A 19702-nucleotide genomic window follows, 5' to 3' on the forward strand; every position below is an offset into this window, starting at 1 on the left:
CATTAGTGTACAATCACAGCCAAGTCTTATTATAGTTCAGATGCAAGAATTTTATTAGGATACCAGGTACTTACCCGCCTGTAGTGTCAAAAATTATGTTTAGGTATGAAAAAAGTTAAATTTTATTTTAAAACTCAGCCTATGGGGCGCCTGGGTGGCTCAGTGGGTTAAAGCCTCTGCCTTTCGCTCAGGTCATGATCCCAGGGTCCTGGGATCGAGCCCCGCATCGGGCTCTCTGCTTGGCAGGGAGCCTGCTTCCTCCTCTCTCTCTCTCTGCCTGCCTCTCTCCCTACTTGTGATCTCTATCTGTCAAATAAATAAATAAAATCTTAAAAAATAAATGCTTTTATCAGTTTTTGTATTTGTAGGAAATACTACAGAAAACATTTAGAGAGACTGTAGATCTATTTTTCATATATGTAGATGTAAATCTCTTAACATATGCAGAATATTTTCATAATTGCACACCCAAAGTAATAGGCTGAGTTTTATTTTTTTAATTAAAACGCTATTCTTAATCTCTAATGAAATGGTGGACCTAGGTGATTTTTACCCAATGGTTGCTAAAATCATTAGGTGAAAAGCTGCTGGGGAGCTGCATAATAGGAATCATGCTGACAACACCTGAACCCACTGTCAACTTCACCATCACAGCAAGAGAATACACATGTACCTCCTGATGTGATGGAACCACAAGTACACATCAATTACCATATACTCTTCTCACTACCACCCACCTACTCACTCATTCCATCCATGCTGGGCGGGGGCGGGGGAACAATGAAAAACAAACAAACAAAAAACCCAAAACTACAACAGAAAACACAGATTCTGGATCAAGTCTGTATATCTACCAGTTTACAGAAATACAGAGGATGGAGGGATATTCTACACACCACTAAAAGGATATAATCAGCAAAATGCAGAATATGAGAAAAGCTGTGGGAAAACTGAATTTCAATAGATAAGCTATTATTTATAAAAGGATGAGAGATCCATACTTAAGAGACAGAACATCCAAATGCAATGTGCGGACCCAGCTATGTAAAACCATTTGAGATAATCAGGCAATTTCAACAATAATTGGATTGAGGATATTAAGAAATTGGGAGATGGGGGTGCGGGCAGTAAAGGATACTGCGATTGTACTGGGGAGGGGGGATCTCCACACTTACATTACTAGCAGTACGGTCCAGTGGCAAAAGCACTAGATGGAATTTGGAGAGATCCCAGGCAGATTCCTAATCCCAAATCACTGATCATGTAACTGTAGTCTGAAGTAAGCTATTCATCCATTTTCTCATTTGTGAAACAGAATAGTACCACTTACTGGCCCATTTCACAGATTTTACAGTTGCTCTTCAGAAAAAATAAAGTAGTCTGAAATGAAAATGATATTCGTGAGGCTTCTTCACAGCAAGTATCTGCCATGAAAATATATTCTGCATTGTTATTTTTACTAATGACTGACCCACAGTAACCCGGTTTTGTTGACATTTTTAAGATAAATTTTCTTGAAACCACTTCCTCTGATCTCTTTTTTAAGTTTTACATATTAAAAAAAACAAAAAACAAAAACACACACAGACAGGAATAATGCCATAGCTGAAAAGGACCAAAGGTTTTTAGACTTCTTTCTCTGTCACTACTTTGGGGAGGAAAGGAGTGAGTATCCTATTTATGATGTCTCCCACTTTCCTTTACCCACTGCATCAAAAGTACTTCTTCTCATTAACTCACTGGAGGAAAAATAAGTCCTGTAGGCTGCACATGTGATTATTAATCACATACACATGTTTTTTAAAAACTGCCAGACAACTTTCAGAGGAAGTTTTTGCCTAAAACCAATACATTGGAATCCATTTAACAAATCTGACAAAATTACTGAAACATTAAACTACTTACGTCATTTTAATCACTATCCGTTTATTTGTTAGCTGTTCTCATTCACGCATACATTCTTGCCTCCTCTCCAAAGCCCTTTCCCCACACTCATTGTCCTTCCTATCACCTTTTGAATCCCAGCAAGCTCTCCTCTCCACCACTCCAGGAAAGCTTCCAGATGGTCCAGGCTCTGTTCACTCCCAACTCAGCGAGTCTTCCCTTTAAGCAACAAGTCTGAGGTCTGTGGCACTGCTTACCCTGCCATGTGTGAGTATGGTCTTCCCAACTAGACTGCAAGCCCTCTGAGAACAAAGACTGGTAAAGAGGTAAAGAGCCATGCGTCCATAGTGTCCAGGACACAGCCTGACTTCATGACCATTCAGATTCAGACCGCAGAAATAGGCCCGACTGCTCCACCGCCGTTATGGGATGAATGGCAACCCACAATGAAAGCATCTGAAGTCCTAACCCCCAGGACCTCAGAATATGACCTTATTTGGATAGAGGGTCTTTACAGAGGTCATCAAGTTACAGGTCATTAGAGTGGGCCCTACTCCAACACCTGGTGTCATTATGAAAAGGGGAAACATGGACAGAGACAGACGTGCAGAGGAAAAGCGATGGGAGAGACAGGAGGGAAAACAGCAAGTAAAGATGAAGGTGGGGGAGGAGGAGTCACCTGGGTGGCTCAGTAGGTTAAACATCTGCCCTCAACACAGGTCATGACCTCAGGGTCCTGGGATCAAGCCCCTCATCCAGCCCCCTGCTCGGTGGGAAGCCTGCTTCTCCCTCTCCCTCTGCTTGTGCTCTTTCAAATAAATAAGTAAAATCTTAAAAAAAAAAAAAAAAAAAGATGAAGGCCAGATGCGTCTACACACCAAAGACTGCCAGCAAACACCAGAAGCTTCGAGAAAGGCAGAGAGAACTCTCTTGACAGCCCTCCAAAGGAATCAACTCTGCTGACTCCTTGATTTTGGACTTCTGGCCTCCAGAACTGGAGACAATATACTTCTGCGATTTTTAAGCCACACAGATTTTGGCGTTTTGTTAGGGCAGCTCTAAGAAACTGTTACAGTTGGGGTTTAATAAAGTGAAAGTGTGCAATAGTACTGTATAAGGTCTAACATGGGAGACACTGAAAATAACGGAGAATAAAATGAGCACCGTTTTGACCTAGAAGGAAGTAACCAAATGACAAGGAAAAATAGCCATGATACATGGAAGTAAAAAGAGCAAGCGGCAAACCTGTACATTTTGCTGGAGGCGGGCAAGTGACCCAAACACACGACACGTTTGTAACATCCAACCATACAGACTCTCACAGCAACTAACTGTGGGGAAAGACTGCATCTCCTTCTCTCTGCAGAAGATGATCTTTTTAAAATTCACACAGCTTCGTATTTTTTAAAATAGTAAGTGGCTCTTTAACTTTTTAGAAACATAGAATTAAGACTATTGTTTTCAAGGTAATCACATGTCATATTCTTTAACAATACACACGGTTAAACCTGAATGATTTATTTCACTTTTAAATTCCTCATTTTGATAATTCAAAAGAATTCATTAGTTACTAATCTACAAAGGGATATTTACCATTCCATTTCTAAAACTGACCTCACCATCATATTTCAGAGTCAATATTAAATACACTTTCTTTGTAAAAATTACAGAAGGAAAAGAAGGCAACATTTACCAACCACTCCACATTTACCAGGCATATAATCCTGGAGGTTTTACAAATGTTCCATCATTAAATTTCATTTCTAACTGTGCCACACCTATTCAGTCCAGCCTTCTCCCTCATAGAGTAACATTTTAAGAGAGCCCTATTAGCTTTGATGTCAACAAAAAATATACCCAAATATCCTTTCTTGAATAATTCATTCCAGATTTATCATCCATAAATTTACCTAAACCCAAACCTTTTTTTCACCTTATTTATAAGATCTCAATTTGTGAGGTTACTTAGCAATATCACCAGAAAGTAGCCACTCAATAAATGTTAGAAATCTACATCTAGTATACAGCAATACAAGCCTTTCTCAAGAAATAAGAGAATCTTGGGCGCCTGGGTGGCTCAGTGGATTAAGCCGCTGCCTTCGGCTCAGGTCATCATCCCAGGGTCCTGGGATCGAGCCCCACATCGGGCTCTCTGCTCAGCAGGGAGCCTGCTTCCCTTCCTCTCTCTGCCTGCCTCTCCACCTATTTGTGATCTCTGTCTGCCAAATAAATAAATAAAATCTTAAAAAAAAAAGAAAGAAAAAGAAAAAGAAATAAGAGAATCTCAAATATACAACCTAACCTTACACCGAAAGGGAGAAAGAGAAAGAACAGCAAAAAAGTCTAAATCCAGCAGGAGAAGAGAAATAATAACGATTAGGGCAGAAATCAATGAAGCAAATCAAAAGAATAGTAAACCAGATCAACAAAACTAGGAGCTGGTTCTTTGAAAGAATTAGTAAGATCAATAAACCCTTAGCCAGACTTATGAAAAGGAAAAGAAAAGGACCCAAATACATAAAATCATTAACTGAAAGAGGAGAGAGCACAACCAACACCAAAGAAATACAAACAATCATAAGAACATATGGGGCGCCTGGGTGGCTCAGTGGGTTAGGCCTCTGCCTTCAGCTCAGGTCATGATCTCAGGGTCCTGGGATCGAGCCCCGTATCGGGCTCTCTGCTTGGCAGGGAGCCTGCTTCCTCCCCTCTCTGGCTGCTGCTCTGCCTACTTGTAATCTCTCTCTCTCTCTCAATCTGTTAAAAAAAAAAAAAAAAAAAAAGAACATATTATAAACAACTATATGTCAACAAATTAGGCAATCTGGAAGAAACAGATGTATTCCTAGAAACAAGTAAACTACCAAAACTGAAACAGGAAGAAATAGAAAACCGGAACAGACCCATAATCAGAAAAGAAATTGAAGCAGTCATCAAAAAATCTCCCAACAAAGGAGTCTAGGACCAGAGGGCTTCCCAGGGGAATTCTACCAGACATTTAAAGAAGAATTAATACCTATTCTTCTGAAGCTGTTTCAAAAAAATAAAAATAGAAGGAAATTTTCCAAACTCATTCTATGAGGCCAGTATTACCTTGATCCCCAAACCAGACAAAGACCCCACTGAAAAGGAGAATTACAGACCAATATCCCTGATGAACATGGATACAAAAAATTCTCACCAAGAAATCTAGACCTAAATTCTCTGGGAAAGCTGAAAATTACTGAAGTCACATTCAACCTTCCAAAGTCTGCTAAGATGATCGAAGTCATCACTAATAGAAAATGGCAAGAACAACACAACAAAGCCAGACTGTCAGGGCTGAAATGGTTCAGCTCCCAAAGTGACAGGAGAGAATTAAAGCAAGTAGACTGGCACAGCAGGACCGTGGAGTACCAGGAAAGCCAGTGACCTCAGCACAAGCAGCCATGTAGTCTTTAAGGAACAAAAACAATAAAATTACAGACAGAACAAAACAGGTGACAGATATTACTTGTTAGTTTAAATGGGCAATCTAGCATGTCTTCCAACAAGATGACAGTGTTGCCAATACACAAGTGGGTTACTAGGCTAAGGCTTGATTTTCACCCAGGGAAAAAAAAAATCAATCAGAAGGTAAGATTGCTTCCTTCAACTCTCTCTTTGTAAAGCTGAGAGTCAAAGTCCAGGCAGCTGCTTTCCCAGGCATGGGAACATGTCAGGTCTTTGTTGAACTGGGTTCCCTGTGAGGGATACTAAACCTCTTCAAATTCAAAAAATGTGGTAAAAACAAATGAAACTAACTAGTAAACTAAAGAAACTAGTAAGAAAAAAAGAGTGAAAGGTCTTTTAAAGAAACATATGCAAATAACAATAAGAATAATCAATCTGCATAGCAGAATCAAAGCACAGTATTTCTGGTTTTGCTTTTCATCAATTATATCTAGTTTTGAGCCTCTCACATTTCAAAATTGTTCAACTTTTGTTCACCTTTAAAGAAAGAACCCTGACAACCATCGGTCTGAGGCGATCAGAGTGTTATACTCTAAGTCCATCAAATAATGAAAGATGAAACACTCCATTTCTATTCCTCACCTGTTCCTAGATGAACCTAAGCTTCATCATTCAAGGCTGTAAGGTGGAAACCTTCTAAATATTATATCCTGTTTGGCAGAAACAAGAACACCCTTCTTCTCCTACTCTTTCAAAAACACATTTTCCTCATGCAAAGTTCAAAGTACCAATTGCTACCCCCAAGGTACCACTGTAATCATCCTGCACAACTATCTTCATAAAGCAAATTAAACACCAGGGAATCTGTCTGACATCAGCAAAAAACTGTGGAACAACATTCTAGGAAAAAAGATAGTAACTTCTTCAGTTATAATGCCTGAGATAATCACAGACAAATCAATAAATGTTTTGTCTACAGAATCTCATATTACAAACATATTTATCATTCCAAAGAACAGAAGGCTTTTATCTTAGTCTCTCCTTGCCCCTTCACTGCTTGCTTTATTTGTGCTGAGATGGGTTCTTTACAAGATCCTACTTTGAAAGAATTACAAAAATTCTCTTGTCAAGGATCTCTGAAAAATCCAGGTGGACCAATACTGTAGAAATTAACAACATTTACTCTCCATAATTTTAGAACTTTAAAAAGCTGTTACTAGAAGTTAATTACAGAAAGTTTGCTGATATCAAAAGTTAATTGCTCCCTCACAGCACAAATAATTCAGCAAATAATTGTATGCTAATAGGAGAGCCAAACCCACAGATAGCTTATCAGGAAAAAAACAAAACAAAAAACAAAAAACAAACAAAAGAAACTTCTATTAACCATAAATTTATGAACCATTAAAATGATCTTTGGAAGAAGAACAACAAAAACCACCACTTAAAAATTTGCTTCATCAGGGGCGCCTGGGTGACTCAGTGGGTTAAAGCCTCTGCCATCAGCTCATGTCATGATCCCAGGGTCCTGGGATGGAGTCCCACATGGGGCTCTCTGCTCCGTGGGGAGCCTGCTTCCTCCTCTCTGCCTGCCTCTCTGCCTACTTGTGATCTCTGTCAAATAAATAAATAAAATATTAAAACAAAAAACAAAATTTGCTTCATCAATCACCTGAGCACCCGATGACTAGAATCCTCAAAATACTCATTTTCAAACTCTGACATGACTACACTTTGTGAAAGCCAACTTGTGAGGCCTGTTTTAACTCTCGGACTATGGCACCTTAATGTGCCTTCCATCCTCTCCTTAGGAGGACAAGGAGTCCTATCAATAATGGTCATATACTGATTTTAGGTTCTATTTTATAGCACAAAGGATGTCTACATGAATTGTCTCATTTCACATGTATCCCCTCATGTGATCTAATGAGAATGACTATTCCATTTCAAAGCTGAAATCCAAGTACCAATAATTAACGAAGTGGGACTCAAAGGTACTCCCCCACACACAGAAAACCTGGAAGTCAAGAGACAAAAATTCCAAATTCTTGTTTAAAAGAAGTTTCAACGTATTGGTTTATAGATATCATTATGGATTTGGGGGTCAAGAAATTCAGACCTCATCCCTAGTGAATGTGAGAATGACCTAAAACCTATTTCTCCAATCTGTAAAAACGGGGTTATTACTTGAGCTTTCCTAGCCCTAAATGGGTCTTCAAGGCAACAGTTATGAGAAAGTATGGAGCTAAGAGAAAAAGGACTAAATAACTTTGAAATGATTTTGAAGTATCTCAAAATCAATCTATATAGTTGGTTTTCTAAGGTATAATAACACGACTATATGGTTATGTATGTTGCCTTTTTGTTTCAGACAGGTTTCTTATTTAGCAACATTTTGGTTTTTACACAATTTGATAGTCCTTTCACTATAATACAGATAAATTTAATCCATTTAGGTTTATTGTAATTAATGAACTAGGGCTTGTTCCACTTTATTTTGGTTTTCTGTTGATCTTTTTTTTTTTTTAATTTTGCTTCTTGCTTTTTCTATTTTCCTGCTCTCAGAGTCTGAGTGATGATACAGTTTAATTTCCTGTTGGTTTGGACACAAGAAAATTCATTTGTTGGATGGGTGTGTATTTATTTATCCTTCATTTTTAACATGCCTATATAACTTTAAAATTTTTCGGAGGAGCAAACTTTTACCAGGTTTTAAACACCCACTGAATAGTGGTGATTATTCTACCCAATCTTGTTACCGTCATCCTTAAAACATACAAGTAACTTTTCTTTTTTTTTTAAGATTTTTATTTATTTATTTGACAGACAGTAGTCACAAGTAGTCAGAGAGGCAGGCAGAGAGAGGAGGAAGCAGGCTCCGCAGAGAGCCTGACGTGGGGCTCGATCCCTGGACCCCGGGATCATGACCTGAGATGAAGGCAGAGGCTTTAACCCACTGAGCCACCCAGGCACCCCAAAAAATACAAGTAACTTAACAATCCGTGCAATGTACTGACATTTTTATCAATTCCATTGTTTCATTATCCCAACAACTTTCCTCTGAACTTATATTTTCTCAGGCTAACTACATATTTTAATGATATTTTAATAAGAGTCAATGATTGGTAAACTCTCTTGGTACTTCTTCATCTGCCCCTTCCTCCTCTCCAGCCTAAAATTCTCCCAGGACTCCTTCCATGCCAAACGAACTACAGTTTCTAAAAGTAGCACATTATCCCATGACTCTATACCTTTGCGCACTCTGGAATCCTACTCCTCCTTGTCTACACAATAAATGACTTCATTTTACAAAGTTCAAATCTCTTCTTTGAAGCCTTTTCCCTGAAGTCCTCTTCTCTCTTAAGAGAGAGAACCACTTTCTTTCTCACGTATCATTATTACAGAAAAACCGTCTCCTTGCACTCATTTTTTCTATGTATCTACCCTCTTTCCCAAACTTTTTCTCATCAGGGCATGCATACAGAGTAGTAACTGTAGAGCCCCCGAAAATATACAGATAAGACTATTCTCAACTGGATGAGACTGGTCAAGGGATCTGGTCATTTCAAATGCCTCTCAGCCGCCCAAAGGCCACGAGGATTACTTTCTCGGCACAACCAGAACCCATTCAGGACACACTAAATGGGAAGCTTTGTAAAGACCAAGGCTTACCATTGTCATCTTTGTAGTCTCAGTAACCACCCCCCAACACACACACTAATGTAATTCTCCAATAATACTTCCTAAAAGTACTTACTGAAGAAAAGGCACTCTCTACCCCCCCCCCAAAAAAAAAAAAAACCCAAACACAAAAAAACCACACACACACAAAAACAAAAACAAAGTATGTCACTATTGGCTTATAAATTCTCCCCATACTACCATGAAAAACACTATCAGGGAGAAGACTTATTAGGTCACTAAAACACCAAAATAAAATCAAAGGCAACAGTCACTAACTCAGCTAAAAGATTCTGTAATTTAAACCAGTATTCACAAGTAGGAAATGCATGGATGATTCCTGCACCTATGAAGCATTTCAATAAGAACATCTGTCAGCTATCACTGAAATAAACATCCACTTCTTGTTTTAAGTTGGAAATAAATTTTTACTGGCATGCAGCCTTCGACATGTGGATTACTACAGATGGGGAGTCTAGGCAAGCTTATACACTCTGTAGACACTCCACAATTTTTAGAAAAAGTTAACGATCTTTCTTACAAAGAAGCAACAGAAAAGCATAAGGAATATGCAAAGTCTCAGCACCTCACACAATTATGTTTCCTATTAAATATCTTGTACTTGACACTATCACAAAATTCTTCTCGACTGGGAACTTTGTGAAAGTGAAGACTTAATAGTTTTCTTCCAAAACAAATTATGTCTATAAACTGTGTCCTTCATCTCCTTCTAATACAAATTCTAACCATAAGATTTTAAATGATCAAACTCTAGTTTCAGGTATTCACAACAACACTGTCTCTCTGGTTGCGAGTTTTCAACCCAGCAACCCATACGTAACTGTTCATTAACAACTAACATTTACCCTTTTCTTACAACACCTTAAAGCACTTTACAGATATTGAATCCTTTTCCAGCCCATGAGACAAGTAGAGAATAATGGGTTTTCGACAAGATATGAAAGCAGACTAGGTAACTGCACGGCACGACAACAAGAGATGTTATTCCAGGAACGGACAGAGGCAGGAACAATAGGAAAATACAAAAGGAAATAAGGCCTGAAGCTGACTTTGATACACACAAGCCATTCTAACAATGACAAAAAGTTGGGGTGCCTTTTTTTTAGTATAAAAAATAAGGCAAGATTTGTCTTCGAAAAGTAGTATTCCCAACTTACCTAAATTCTCAAAAATGTTCGAGAATGTCACAAATTAGACCATATCTATTTCCAGACAAAAAAGAATAAAATCTTTCTACAAACTATTTAAAACAAAGAAAGATCATCTCCATTCTTGGTTCCAATATCATAATCTAACCCACTTCAAAATAAATCTGTGTTTTCAGAGGCATATATTACTAGTGAGCTGTATCCTGTGATGAAAATGAACCGCAATAACTGCATTTCATGAAACAAATTTCAATTTTTGCTTACTAATATTTGTTCAGCTAACATGAATCAGTAGCGTCAAAGAGTCCTTTCTACACTGAGGGCACAAATTACTTTAGAGGTGTAATAATGAACCAACACCACCATTACAAAGTGATTACTATGAACCCAAGTATCATTTACCCCCATTTTACAGATAAGGAAACCACAGCACAGAAAATTAAGTTGTCCAAGATTGCACTCACACATAAGGAAACAAATGTAGACTCTCAAAAAAGGGCACCAGTTCAAAATTGGTTTTAATGGTACTGGAGGGGCGCCTGGGTGGCTCAGTGGGTTAAGCCTCTGCTTTCAGCTCGGGTCGTGATCTCAGGGTCCTGGGATCGAGCCCCGCGTTGGGCTCTCTGCTCAGCGGGGAGCCTGCTTCCTCCTTTCTCTCTGCCTGCCTCTCTGCCTGCTTGTGATCTGTCTGTCAAATAAATAAATTAAAAAAAAAAAAACCCATTTAATGGTACTGGAAAAGAAAAAATGTTCAAGCATGAGTAAATAGTTACATAGTAATAGCCTGTTAATGAATAAAATGGCAATATCCCTAATCTCCAAAAATTCTTTTAAAGGAACAAATATATATTTACTTTGGACTGTAATTTTCCATGAACAAAACTGGGGAACTAGACATAATTCATATTTAACTATATCTAGTTCCATGCTCCTTATATTATCTAAAACATGACTGAATACAACCTACTAAATGGGAGAAATATTTGCAAATCATGTATCTGGTAAGGGACTAATATCCAAGATACATAAAGAACTCACTCAAACAGCTCAATAGCCAAAAAAATCTGACTTTTTAAATGCGCAAAAGATCTGAACAGACATTTTTCCAGCTCGCCAATAGGTATATGAAAAGATGCACATGATCAATCCTCAAAGAAATGCAAATAAAAACCACAATGAGGTCCAACCTCATACCTGTTAGACTGTATTATCAAAAGGAAAAAAAAATAAGTATTGGTGAGGATATGAAAAAAAGGGAATCTTTATTGGTGGGAATGCACTTTTGGAGGGAATGTAAGCTAGCATAACCACGATGGTAAACAGTCTGGACGTTCCTCAAAAAAATTAAAAATAGAACTACCATAACACTGCAATTATCTGAACAGAATGAAAACACTAACTCGAAGAGGTATCTGCACCCTGTGTTCACTGAAGCATTATTTACAATAGCCAAGACACAGAAGAAACCAAGTGTCTACAGATGGATGCATGCATAAAAGAAATTATCGTATATACACAGAGTGGAATACTCCTCAGCCAGAAAAAAGAATGAAACCTTGCCATATGCAACACCATGGATGGACCTAGAGAGCATTATGTTAAGTGACGTAAATCAGACAGAGAAAGGCAAATACCATATGATCACTCATACGTGGAATCTTAAACAGACCAAAAAACCCCACCAAACTCATAGAAAACAGATTGATGGCTGCAGAGGTGCAAGGGGTGAAGGTAGTCAAAAAGTAAGAAGGAAAAAAATTAATAGATAAAACATGATTAAGCTTCCAAAATACTGATGATATCAGTAATAATTTTAAACTCTGAAGGAATCAAAGTATTCAGTTTTAGATCTGGAAGGAAACGTACAAGAACACTAAAATTTATATTCTGAGTTAACTGCTCTTTTTAATATACCATGCTGTAGGATACATAATAAAATATTAAACATTAAGTTTCTGGGATTAAGCTACTAAAATAAAATCTAAATTAGATTTTAGGTTAGACTATCTGATTTAAATCAGACCATCTAAATCTGGAAAAATGAAGGTTTCTGGAAAGGATTAATGCTACTAAGTGAACGAGTGCTTAAGTAATCTTTCCTGAGACAGCAGAAGTTTCAGGAGAACTAGAATAAAAATTATTTTCAAAGGCAGGAAGGAAGAAACTTCCAAGTAACAAAATGGAGGTTTTCCATCTCTGGGGGACCTGGTCAAAAGCTGGGAATCAAATAAAACAAGACTGTTGTGATCAAGCCTGGCTAAAACTAGCCACGTGGATCATGATACGGTAAATACTTAAACTGCTCTGAGATCTAGTATAAAAAGATTAGCTAGAGGGCGTCTGGGTGGCTCAGGTCATGATCTCAGGGTCCTGGGATCGAGTCCCGCATCGGGCTCTCTGCTCGACAGGGAGTCTGCTTCCCTCTCACTCTCTCTGCCTGCCTCTCTGCCTACTTGTGATCTCTCTCTGTCCAATAAATAAATAAAAATCTTAAAAAAAAAAAAAGATTAGCTAGAAGCAGAAGGTAAGCAAAACCACATGATATAAAATAAAACCAGTCTTTAGACACATTCCACACACTTGAATATGGTGTTTAAAACTATACTTCTTAAGCATAATAAAAGTTTCAAATCCCAATGGTTTACCTTTGTGATAACTATTAAATACCTAAGATTAGAATAAACCCATCATCATTTACAAAATTCCATTTCTACTAACTATATACAACTTAGTAGCCTATCCCTATACCTTTCTGCATTAACAAACTTGCCATATTATCATTTTAAACATTAAACTCTCCATGCTTATCCTGCAACTGTACAAATTTAAAAGCTAGCAAGACAATCATTCATGGGGAAAACTGAAGCGGAAAATTTTATCTATAAGATCAATTAAGTTTTTTTTTTTTAAAGACAAAATATGCTCTGGGAGGTAAACCAGTTATTTTCTTTTTGCGTAAGAGTTTTCAAATGCTTTTTACAAAATATTTTCCAAATTTTCTCTAATGAGAACATATCATTTTAATAACCAAAAGATATTGAAGCCAAAATGAGATTAGCAAGCTTAAATAAACCTTTCATAACACTTATTCTAAATGCTCTCTCCACTAAGCCTCCTCAAACACATGCTCAAACATTCCTTATCAGTACTTAACCAACATGATGGGAAAAAAATTCTTCTTTTTGAAATTTTCCTGTCTAAAATTAATGTTTATAATAAAAACAGCAAAAATGAGTAAAACAATGGCAACTCACTTTGAATGTTCCTATCATAGAAGCACTATTCTACTAATAAGATATAAATAAAAATTATTTTACTAATAAAAGAATTTCATCTACCCTATTTCCCGAGAAGGAACAAAGCATTTTATTATTTTGGGGCGCCTGGGTGGCTCAGTGGGTTAAAGCCTCTGCCTTCGGCTCAGGTCATGATCCCAGGGTCCTGGGATCGAGTCCTGCATCGGGCTCTCTGCTCAGCAGGGAGCCTGCTTCCTCCTCTCTCTGCCTGCCTCTCCGCCTAGTTGTGATTTCTCTCTGTCAAATAAAAAAAAAAAAAAAAAAGCATTTTATTATTTAATACAATATTTGGACTGCATGAAGAGGAGAGCAGCCCAAGCACGGGTGTGAGGCACACACATCACCCCCCCCCCACCTCCCTGAGGACAGGGGTTTGACAATCAACAGGGCAGAGGCTTAACTCTTAACTCTTACTGAGTGACCCCAGTGAGACTCAAAACAATGAGAAAAGACAAACAGCCACCTTCACCTGTGACTTTCCTTCAATAGGAGTTTAAAGGTCACCGGGTGGAGGGTGCTATTTTAGGGACAAGCTTTTAAGAAGTAAACCTGTAGGACGTGCACAGAGCTGACTTGGGGCCTTGGCCTCCCACGTTCTGATGGCTCTACCTCCCCGTGCTGTGGCTGGGAGTGGGCAAGCAGCCAGGCCAGTGCCATCCCAAGATCTACCACCGTCTACCCTTAACAACTTCTCCCTTATTACCCAGTCCCCCTCCTCAACAATCTCTTCCCAAACATGACTTCTCCAACCCACACAGGGAGGGACGTAATGATCCCAGCTGGTGCAGCTGATGCCTTCGAGGAACAGCCCAAGACGCATGCATTACCAGTCCCAGGCCACCCAAAACTGCTCTGCAGCTTTGGTTTCCAAACCTAGGCCTCTCTTTTATGTATCTGGCTACTTTTCCCATCATTTCATAATTATTAAGGACACTATTTAATATTAGGTAACTACTATGTGAAATCTGAAGCTACTTCAGAGCAAAACAAACACCACCATGTGACAATGAAAATATATTATTTCATGGACAAATAACAAGAGGCATTTCTAGACGTAGCTTTACAAGTTTATTCACTCCCATCTAAAAAGAATCACTCATTTGGGTCAGGCTACACCACTAACTTCAGAAAAACTGATTTTTCCCATATTAGCAGAACAACAGTGACCTAGAATAAGATATATCTGAAGAGATTTGTTCTTAACACTTACTCGATCCAATTAAGGTATTGCCAATCTGCCCAGATACCCTAAGCTGACAAATGAAAAAAAAAAATCAGGTAAACTTTACTGTTTTTTTCTTAAAAGATTTTTATTTATTTATTTTACAGAGAAAGAGAGATCACAAGTAGGCAGAGAGGCAGGCAGAGGAGGAGGGGGAAGCAGGCTCCTTGCTGAGCAGAGAGTCCCATGCAGGGCTCCATCCCAGAACCCTGAGATCATGACAAAAGCCAAAGGCAGAAGCTTTAACCCACTGAGCCACCCAGGCGCCCCTAAACTTTACTATTTCTAAAATAAAATTCCAATTCATCATATTTTCACAGATGTTGACCCTCTGAGTAGAAGTATCATTCTTCTTAGGTCCAACACCTCCTCTTTACCACCAACACACACACACACACACCACCACCCCAACCTCATCCATGCTAAACAAACTCACTTCCCCCAGACTCGGGTAGGAGAAATGAAGGCCTCTGGGAAACCGTTCTCTAGTTTGTAGAAGTTAGTGATCCACCAAACTGCAGAAATAAACAATAGTCCTTCCCCTTAAGGTCTTCAGTCTAATAAGGAGACAAGAGAAAAATTCACAACACAGCAAGTGTAATAAACGCTACTGAGGTTACCAAAACTCCATGGAATTATGAGGGGGATAGAGGTGGGGATGGACAGGAGTAGGATTATCTAAGTAAGGCTATCAGCTTGAGAGACAGGGAAGAACTCACCAGGCTAGAAGCAAAGAGGGAGTGCTCAAAGCCTACACAAAGAGCATCTACAAAGGCACAAAGGTAAATACCTTTACTTTTCTTGACGGTCAATTTTCTAAGATGGGTTGCAGTCTTCTTTAAAGAGTAAGATGACAGATGACTTTGAGACATTCAGCATTATTTTGGGAGTGCATCAGAATTTTTTCAAATATGAACTACAGACACACCCAATTCTAACACTAGTTTTGGAACCATCTTAATCGCCCAGGCACTGACATTTCCATGTTCACCAACAATACACACACACCGCATACAACCAATCAACACACTTGAGTGAAAGCCCTAGAAAGAGCTTGAGTCTGACATTCTTCAGATCAGAATCCTTTACTCAGCGTTTGACTTGGCAAATCTCTCCCCATTTTCCTAATCTAATCACAGCATATATATTTCTTAATATATCTACCTGAATACTGTTTGTGTCCCTCAACTAGATCATAAACACCATGAAAGCAGAGACTGCCCTGATCACTACTGTTTCCCCACTGGCTGAGGCCAGTCTCTCTTCCTTAGCAAGTGATAAATGAGTGAATGAATGGTGAGTAGAGAGTAACAACACAACACTCCCTAAGCAATAGACTTTTTGACAATGAACTATGACCACACAATCCGTGTAGCTCAGCAATCTGGCAAGAGTATCACTTTCAAAGAATTAATTATCACATTCCTTCTGAAACAGAATATGATAATAATTGGCATATCTAAAAATAATTAATGCACATGATCCTGGGGAATCATTGTTAATATAGTTCCTTTAATATCAATGATTTCCTAAAATGTAAATTGTGAAAAAGAACAAACATTCATTTGGGGAAATGGATTCTTCAGTGATTCACTCTTCAACATGATTTAATACTGTACATTTTAATTCCACCTGACTTCAGCCATTTTTTTGTACTGTTCCTCAGCGTGCGGTATAGAATCTGCCTCTAAAGCATCTTTCCAATCTGATTCATCACTACTTAAAGAAAGCCATATAAAATGTACTACCCTTAAATCGAAGATTGCTGGGGATCTCCTTGTGCAATCGGACGCACAAAAAGGGCCAGTAAGATAGAGCAGAAGGAAAGATTTCAGATGTCTTTAATAACATAATCGCTAGGCCCACACTGCAAAAAATAACTTTTTTTCTATGAGGGTTCACAATTATGATCCCTCGTTGTAAGGTCAGAAGTACCTAACGAAACGAATTTGCCCCATCGTGTGGAAAAACTGGGGCCCTTCTGGCCAATCACGAAAACACCAAGATTTAAACGCACCCACGTTTTGCTGTAATTAATTCGGGACTTTGCAACAGGCAGCAGCACTTTTCCGTCAAAGTCTATTTAAATGCCCCAACGAAACGCGAACAACCACCCTTACAATCCGTCCCGGTACAGAAGTACTTCCAGCCACACACAGATGTGCCTGATGTATTCAAGTAAACAATCGACCGGGAAGCTTAAGCTGTTTTCAAGATTAACGCGGATTCGCAAAGCCGAGACTGCCACCTGGACACATGGCTGGAGAACGGAGAGCTCGTTGCTCAGGAAGAGCCGAAAATGGGGAAATTTTCAACAGCACTTATTTAAAGTTTCCACCTTCACACACACCCCCTTCCCCTAAGCACCGGGTGGGGGCCTCGGCGTTGCCAGAGGCGCGCGGAGGGTATCTGCATTTGACTTCCGTCCTCTCCCGGCAGGAATGAGACCCTGCCTTCCTGCCGGCGGACCCCCCACCCCCGCCCAGGGCCGACTCCCCGCTCCGCGCACCGCCGGACGGAAATGGAGAGGCGCTGCCCCGCGTCCTTCCACCTCCGACCCCAGCCGGGGGCCGTGCGCCCGCAGCTCGGGCTGCGCCTCGCCGCTCCGCCCCGGCGCCGCGGGAAGACTCGGACAGTTGAGCCCGCGGACGCTGACGATCGGTGCCCGCGCCCCGCCGCGTCCGCCACGGTCGCCCCCGCGCTGCACGGGCTCGCCGGGTACCTCCCCGCTTTCCGGGGACAGCGGAGCCCCCGCGCTCCCGCCCGTCGCTGTCCAACCGCCCCCGCCTGGGCCGCGGGGGCCCCCACGCTAGGCCCCGCGGGCCGCCCGGTAAGGGGCGGGGACAAGGGCCGAGCTGCCGCCGCCCGCCCGTCCGCCCGCGAGGGTCCCGGGGCCGCCCCCGCCGCTCTCCCGCCGCACCTACCATGGTACAGATGGAGGCGAATTTGGAGACTGTCATTAGGATTTCCATCCGCCCAACGCCATCTTCCACCCAATCACAGCAGCGGCGGCAGGCGGGGGAGGAGAGGAGCCGGGCCGCCCGCTCGCACCGCAGCCCGCGGGCGGACCCCGAGCCGCCACGGACCCACGCACCGAGCCTGCTCTGCCGCCGCTGCCGTCGTCGCCGCCAGCACTCCGGCACTCCCCGCCTCGGGCCCCAGTCCCCGCCTGCCGCTCGCCCGCCCGCCCCCGGCTCCTCCCCGGCGCAGGGCGCAGCCGCTGCCTCGGGGCCCGCGCCTGCCCGCGAAGCCGCCCGCCCGTACACCCCGCCCTGCGCGCTGGGGAGCCGGCTCTGCCGAGGCCCTAATGCCCGGCCTGCCCCGCAGCTGCTTGGCCCAGCGGCGCGCCCCGCCCACCCGCCGCGCGCCCAGACCGCCCCGCGCGGCCCCGCCCACTCCTCCGCGCACGGCTCTCCGACCTGGGAGCGCGCGAGCGGGGGAACTCTGGCGCGGCCCCACCCCGCGCTCGGCCGGACCCCGCCTCCCGTCCGCGTCCCTCGCGGTCCTAGAGCCCGAGCGCAGCCAGAGCGAGGAGAGCGGGGGGAACAGGGTACGGGGGAGAAGAGGGGGGGCGGGGCTCGTCCTTTCGCTGCACGGGCTGCGGCGACTTGGGTAAGTCCGGGAGAGGACTGACCCGCAGCCTCCGCTAAGGGTGAAGGGACAGCTGGTCCCCACTCCCCAGAAAGAAAACAGAGGTGATCTAGGTAATTCTGGGCGGAGTGGGAGAAAACCTTCGTACGGTTGAAATAACCGGGTAATCCAACATCCCAGGCACTTCACAAAATGTCAGGTGGTCTATCTCTTTGACATACAGTGGGTGAATCACCTGGGTCAAAACACCATAACTTAACAAAAGATAATTAAAAATGAAACTATATATTTAGCTCCTTGAATTAGGAAGAAAAACAAGTAATGGGGAAAGGGGGCCAAGCTGCCTTCCCGCCTCCCTGCTGGCCATAAATTTAGAATATGTTTATAAATATAGTACCTAAATATATTTGTTCTGAAAGTTGAGTTGCAAAACAGGGAAAATCTCAACCCAACACTGATGATGATGTTACCATAGACAAAAAGTCTCCTGAGTGAGAAAAAAGGTCCTGTGAGAAATACTTAAGCTGGGTCAGCTAGGGTACGGTTCCTCTTTTCTACTTTTATAAAATACATCAATGCATCCTGTTCTTTATGTCAGGAAACTCAGCTTTATTTCTTCCTATTTGAGAAAGTAGTTCAAGTTAGTAGAATAACTTTATTATATTGGAAAGCTTGTAACATTTCCCATTTGGTGAGCTGCAGCGATGGGGTGCTTTTTGGGTTCCCCTATTTCAGTGTGGCTGAGGACGTGAATTCAGATAAACCTCCAAAAATCAGATATGCCTTGCCTAATAGGTCCAAAGCATTTGAAACACAAAACAAAGCAAACAAAATTTCGGTGCAAAACAGAGTTCTGGTACATGAATGCTGTTTCCATAGTGATTTCCATTATAAGCTTGCTGGGGGGGAAAAAAATTGCAAGTAGAATATAGCCAAGTCCCATAGTAGCTGGCTTGATTCTCCAGGGACCTACCTCCAGGGAAGCTGGGGCCCTCCCTCTTTGCCCTGACACCCAAGCCAGCAGCTCGGACCCTGCTTTTTACCACCACACAGTCTGGTACTCGGAGTGCTTAGTGCCTCCCTCTCCCTGCCAAAGATTAGGAACTATCACCCACCTGAATTCTTTCTGTGTTCTATTCTGCTTAGACCCCAGGGCCTACCAGTGTCACCATGCTCCCAGACCCTGTCTTGCCTATTTGGGTAAACTCCTATTGTAATCCCGCCCTCCCCATCTACTATTCTGTTCCAGGAAACAGATCTGATGTGCCAGAATTGGAGCCCTGCCTCCATCTACACTGCCCACCAACATGCCTCTTCATCCACGAATCCTAAAATGTCACAGGAACAGAGGCTGCCAGCTTTACACTGAATTTTACATAAGAACGGGTCTTTTAGAAAATGGATTCCTGGTAGAATTATCAAGAGTT

General features: G+C 41.5%; 1 protein-coding gene across 4 annotated transcripts in view; it reads right to left on the reverse strand.

Annotated features, from left to right (window-relative positions):
* USP12 (ubiquitin specific peptidase 12) overlaps nt 1-19702 on the reverse strand; it is a 161379-nt gene that overhangs the window by 86344 nt on the left and 55333 nt on the right. Inside the window, exon 1 of one of the 4 annotated variants that reach the window (XM_045978533.1) lies at nt 17609-17949. The exons of 2 other annotated variants lie outside the window; for them this stretch is intronic. In XM_045978533.1, the coding sequence (XP_045834489.1) occupies nt 17609-17656 (48 nt within the window). In that variant the 5' untranslated portion in view covers nt 17657-17949. Of the gene's footprint in view, nt 1-17608; nt 17950-19702 lie in introns of those variants that run through there. One more of the 4 variants, XM_045978534.1, reaches the window with a different exon arrangement.

The sequence above is a fragment of the Meles meles genome, chromosome 14, assembly GCF_922984935.1.
Source record: "Meles meles chromosome 14, mMelMel3.1 paternal haplotype, whole genome shotgun sequence".
Taxonomy (NCBI): Eukaryota; Metazoa; Chordata; class Mammalia; order Carnivora; family Mustelidae; genus Meles; species Meles meles.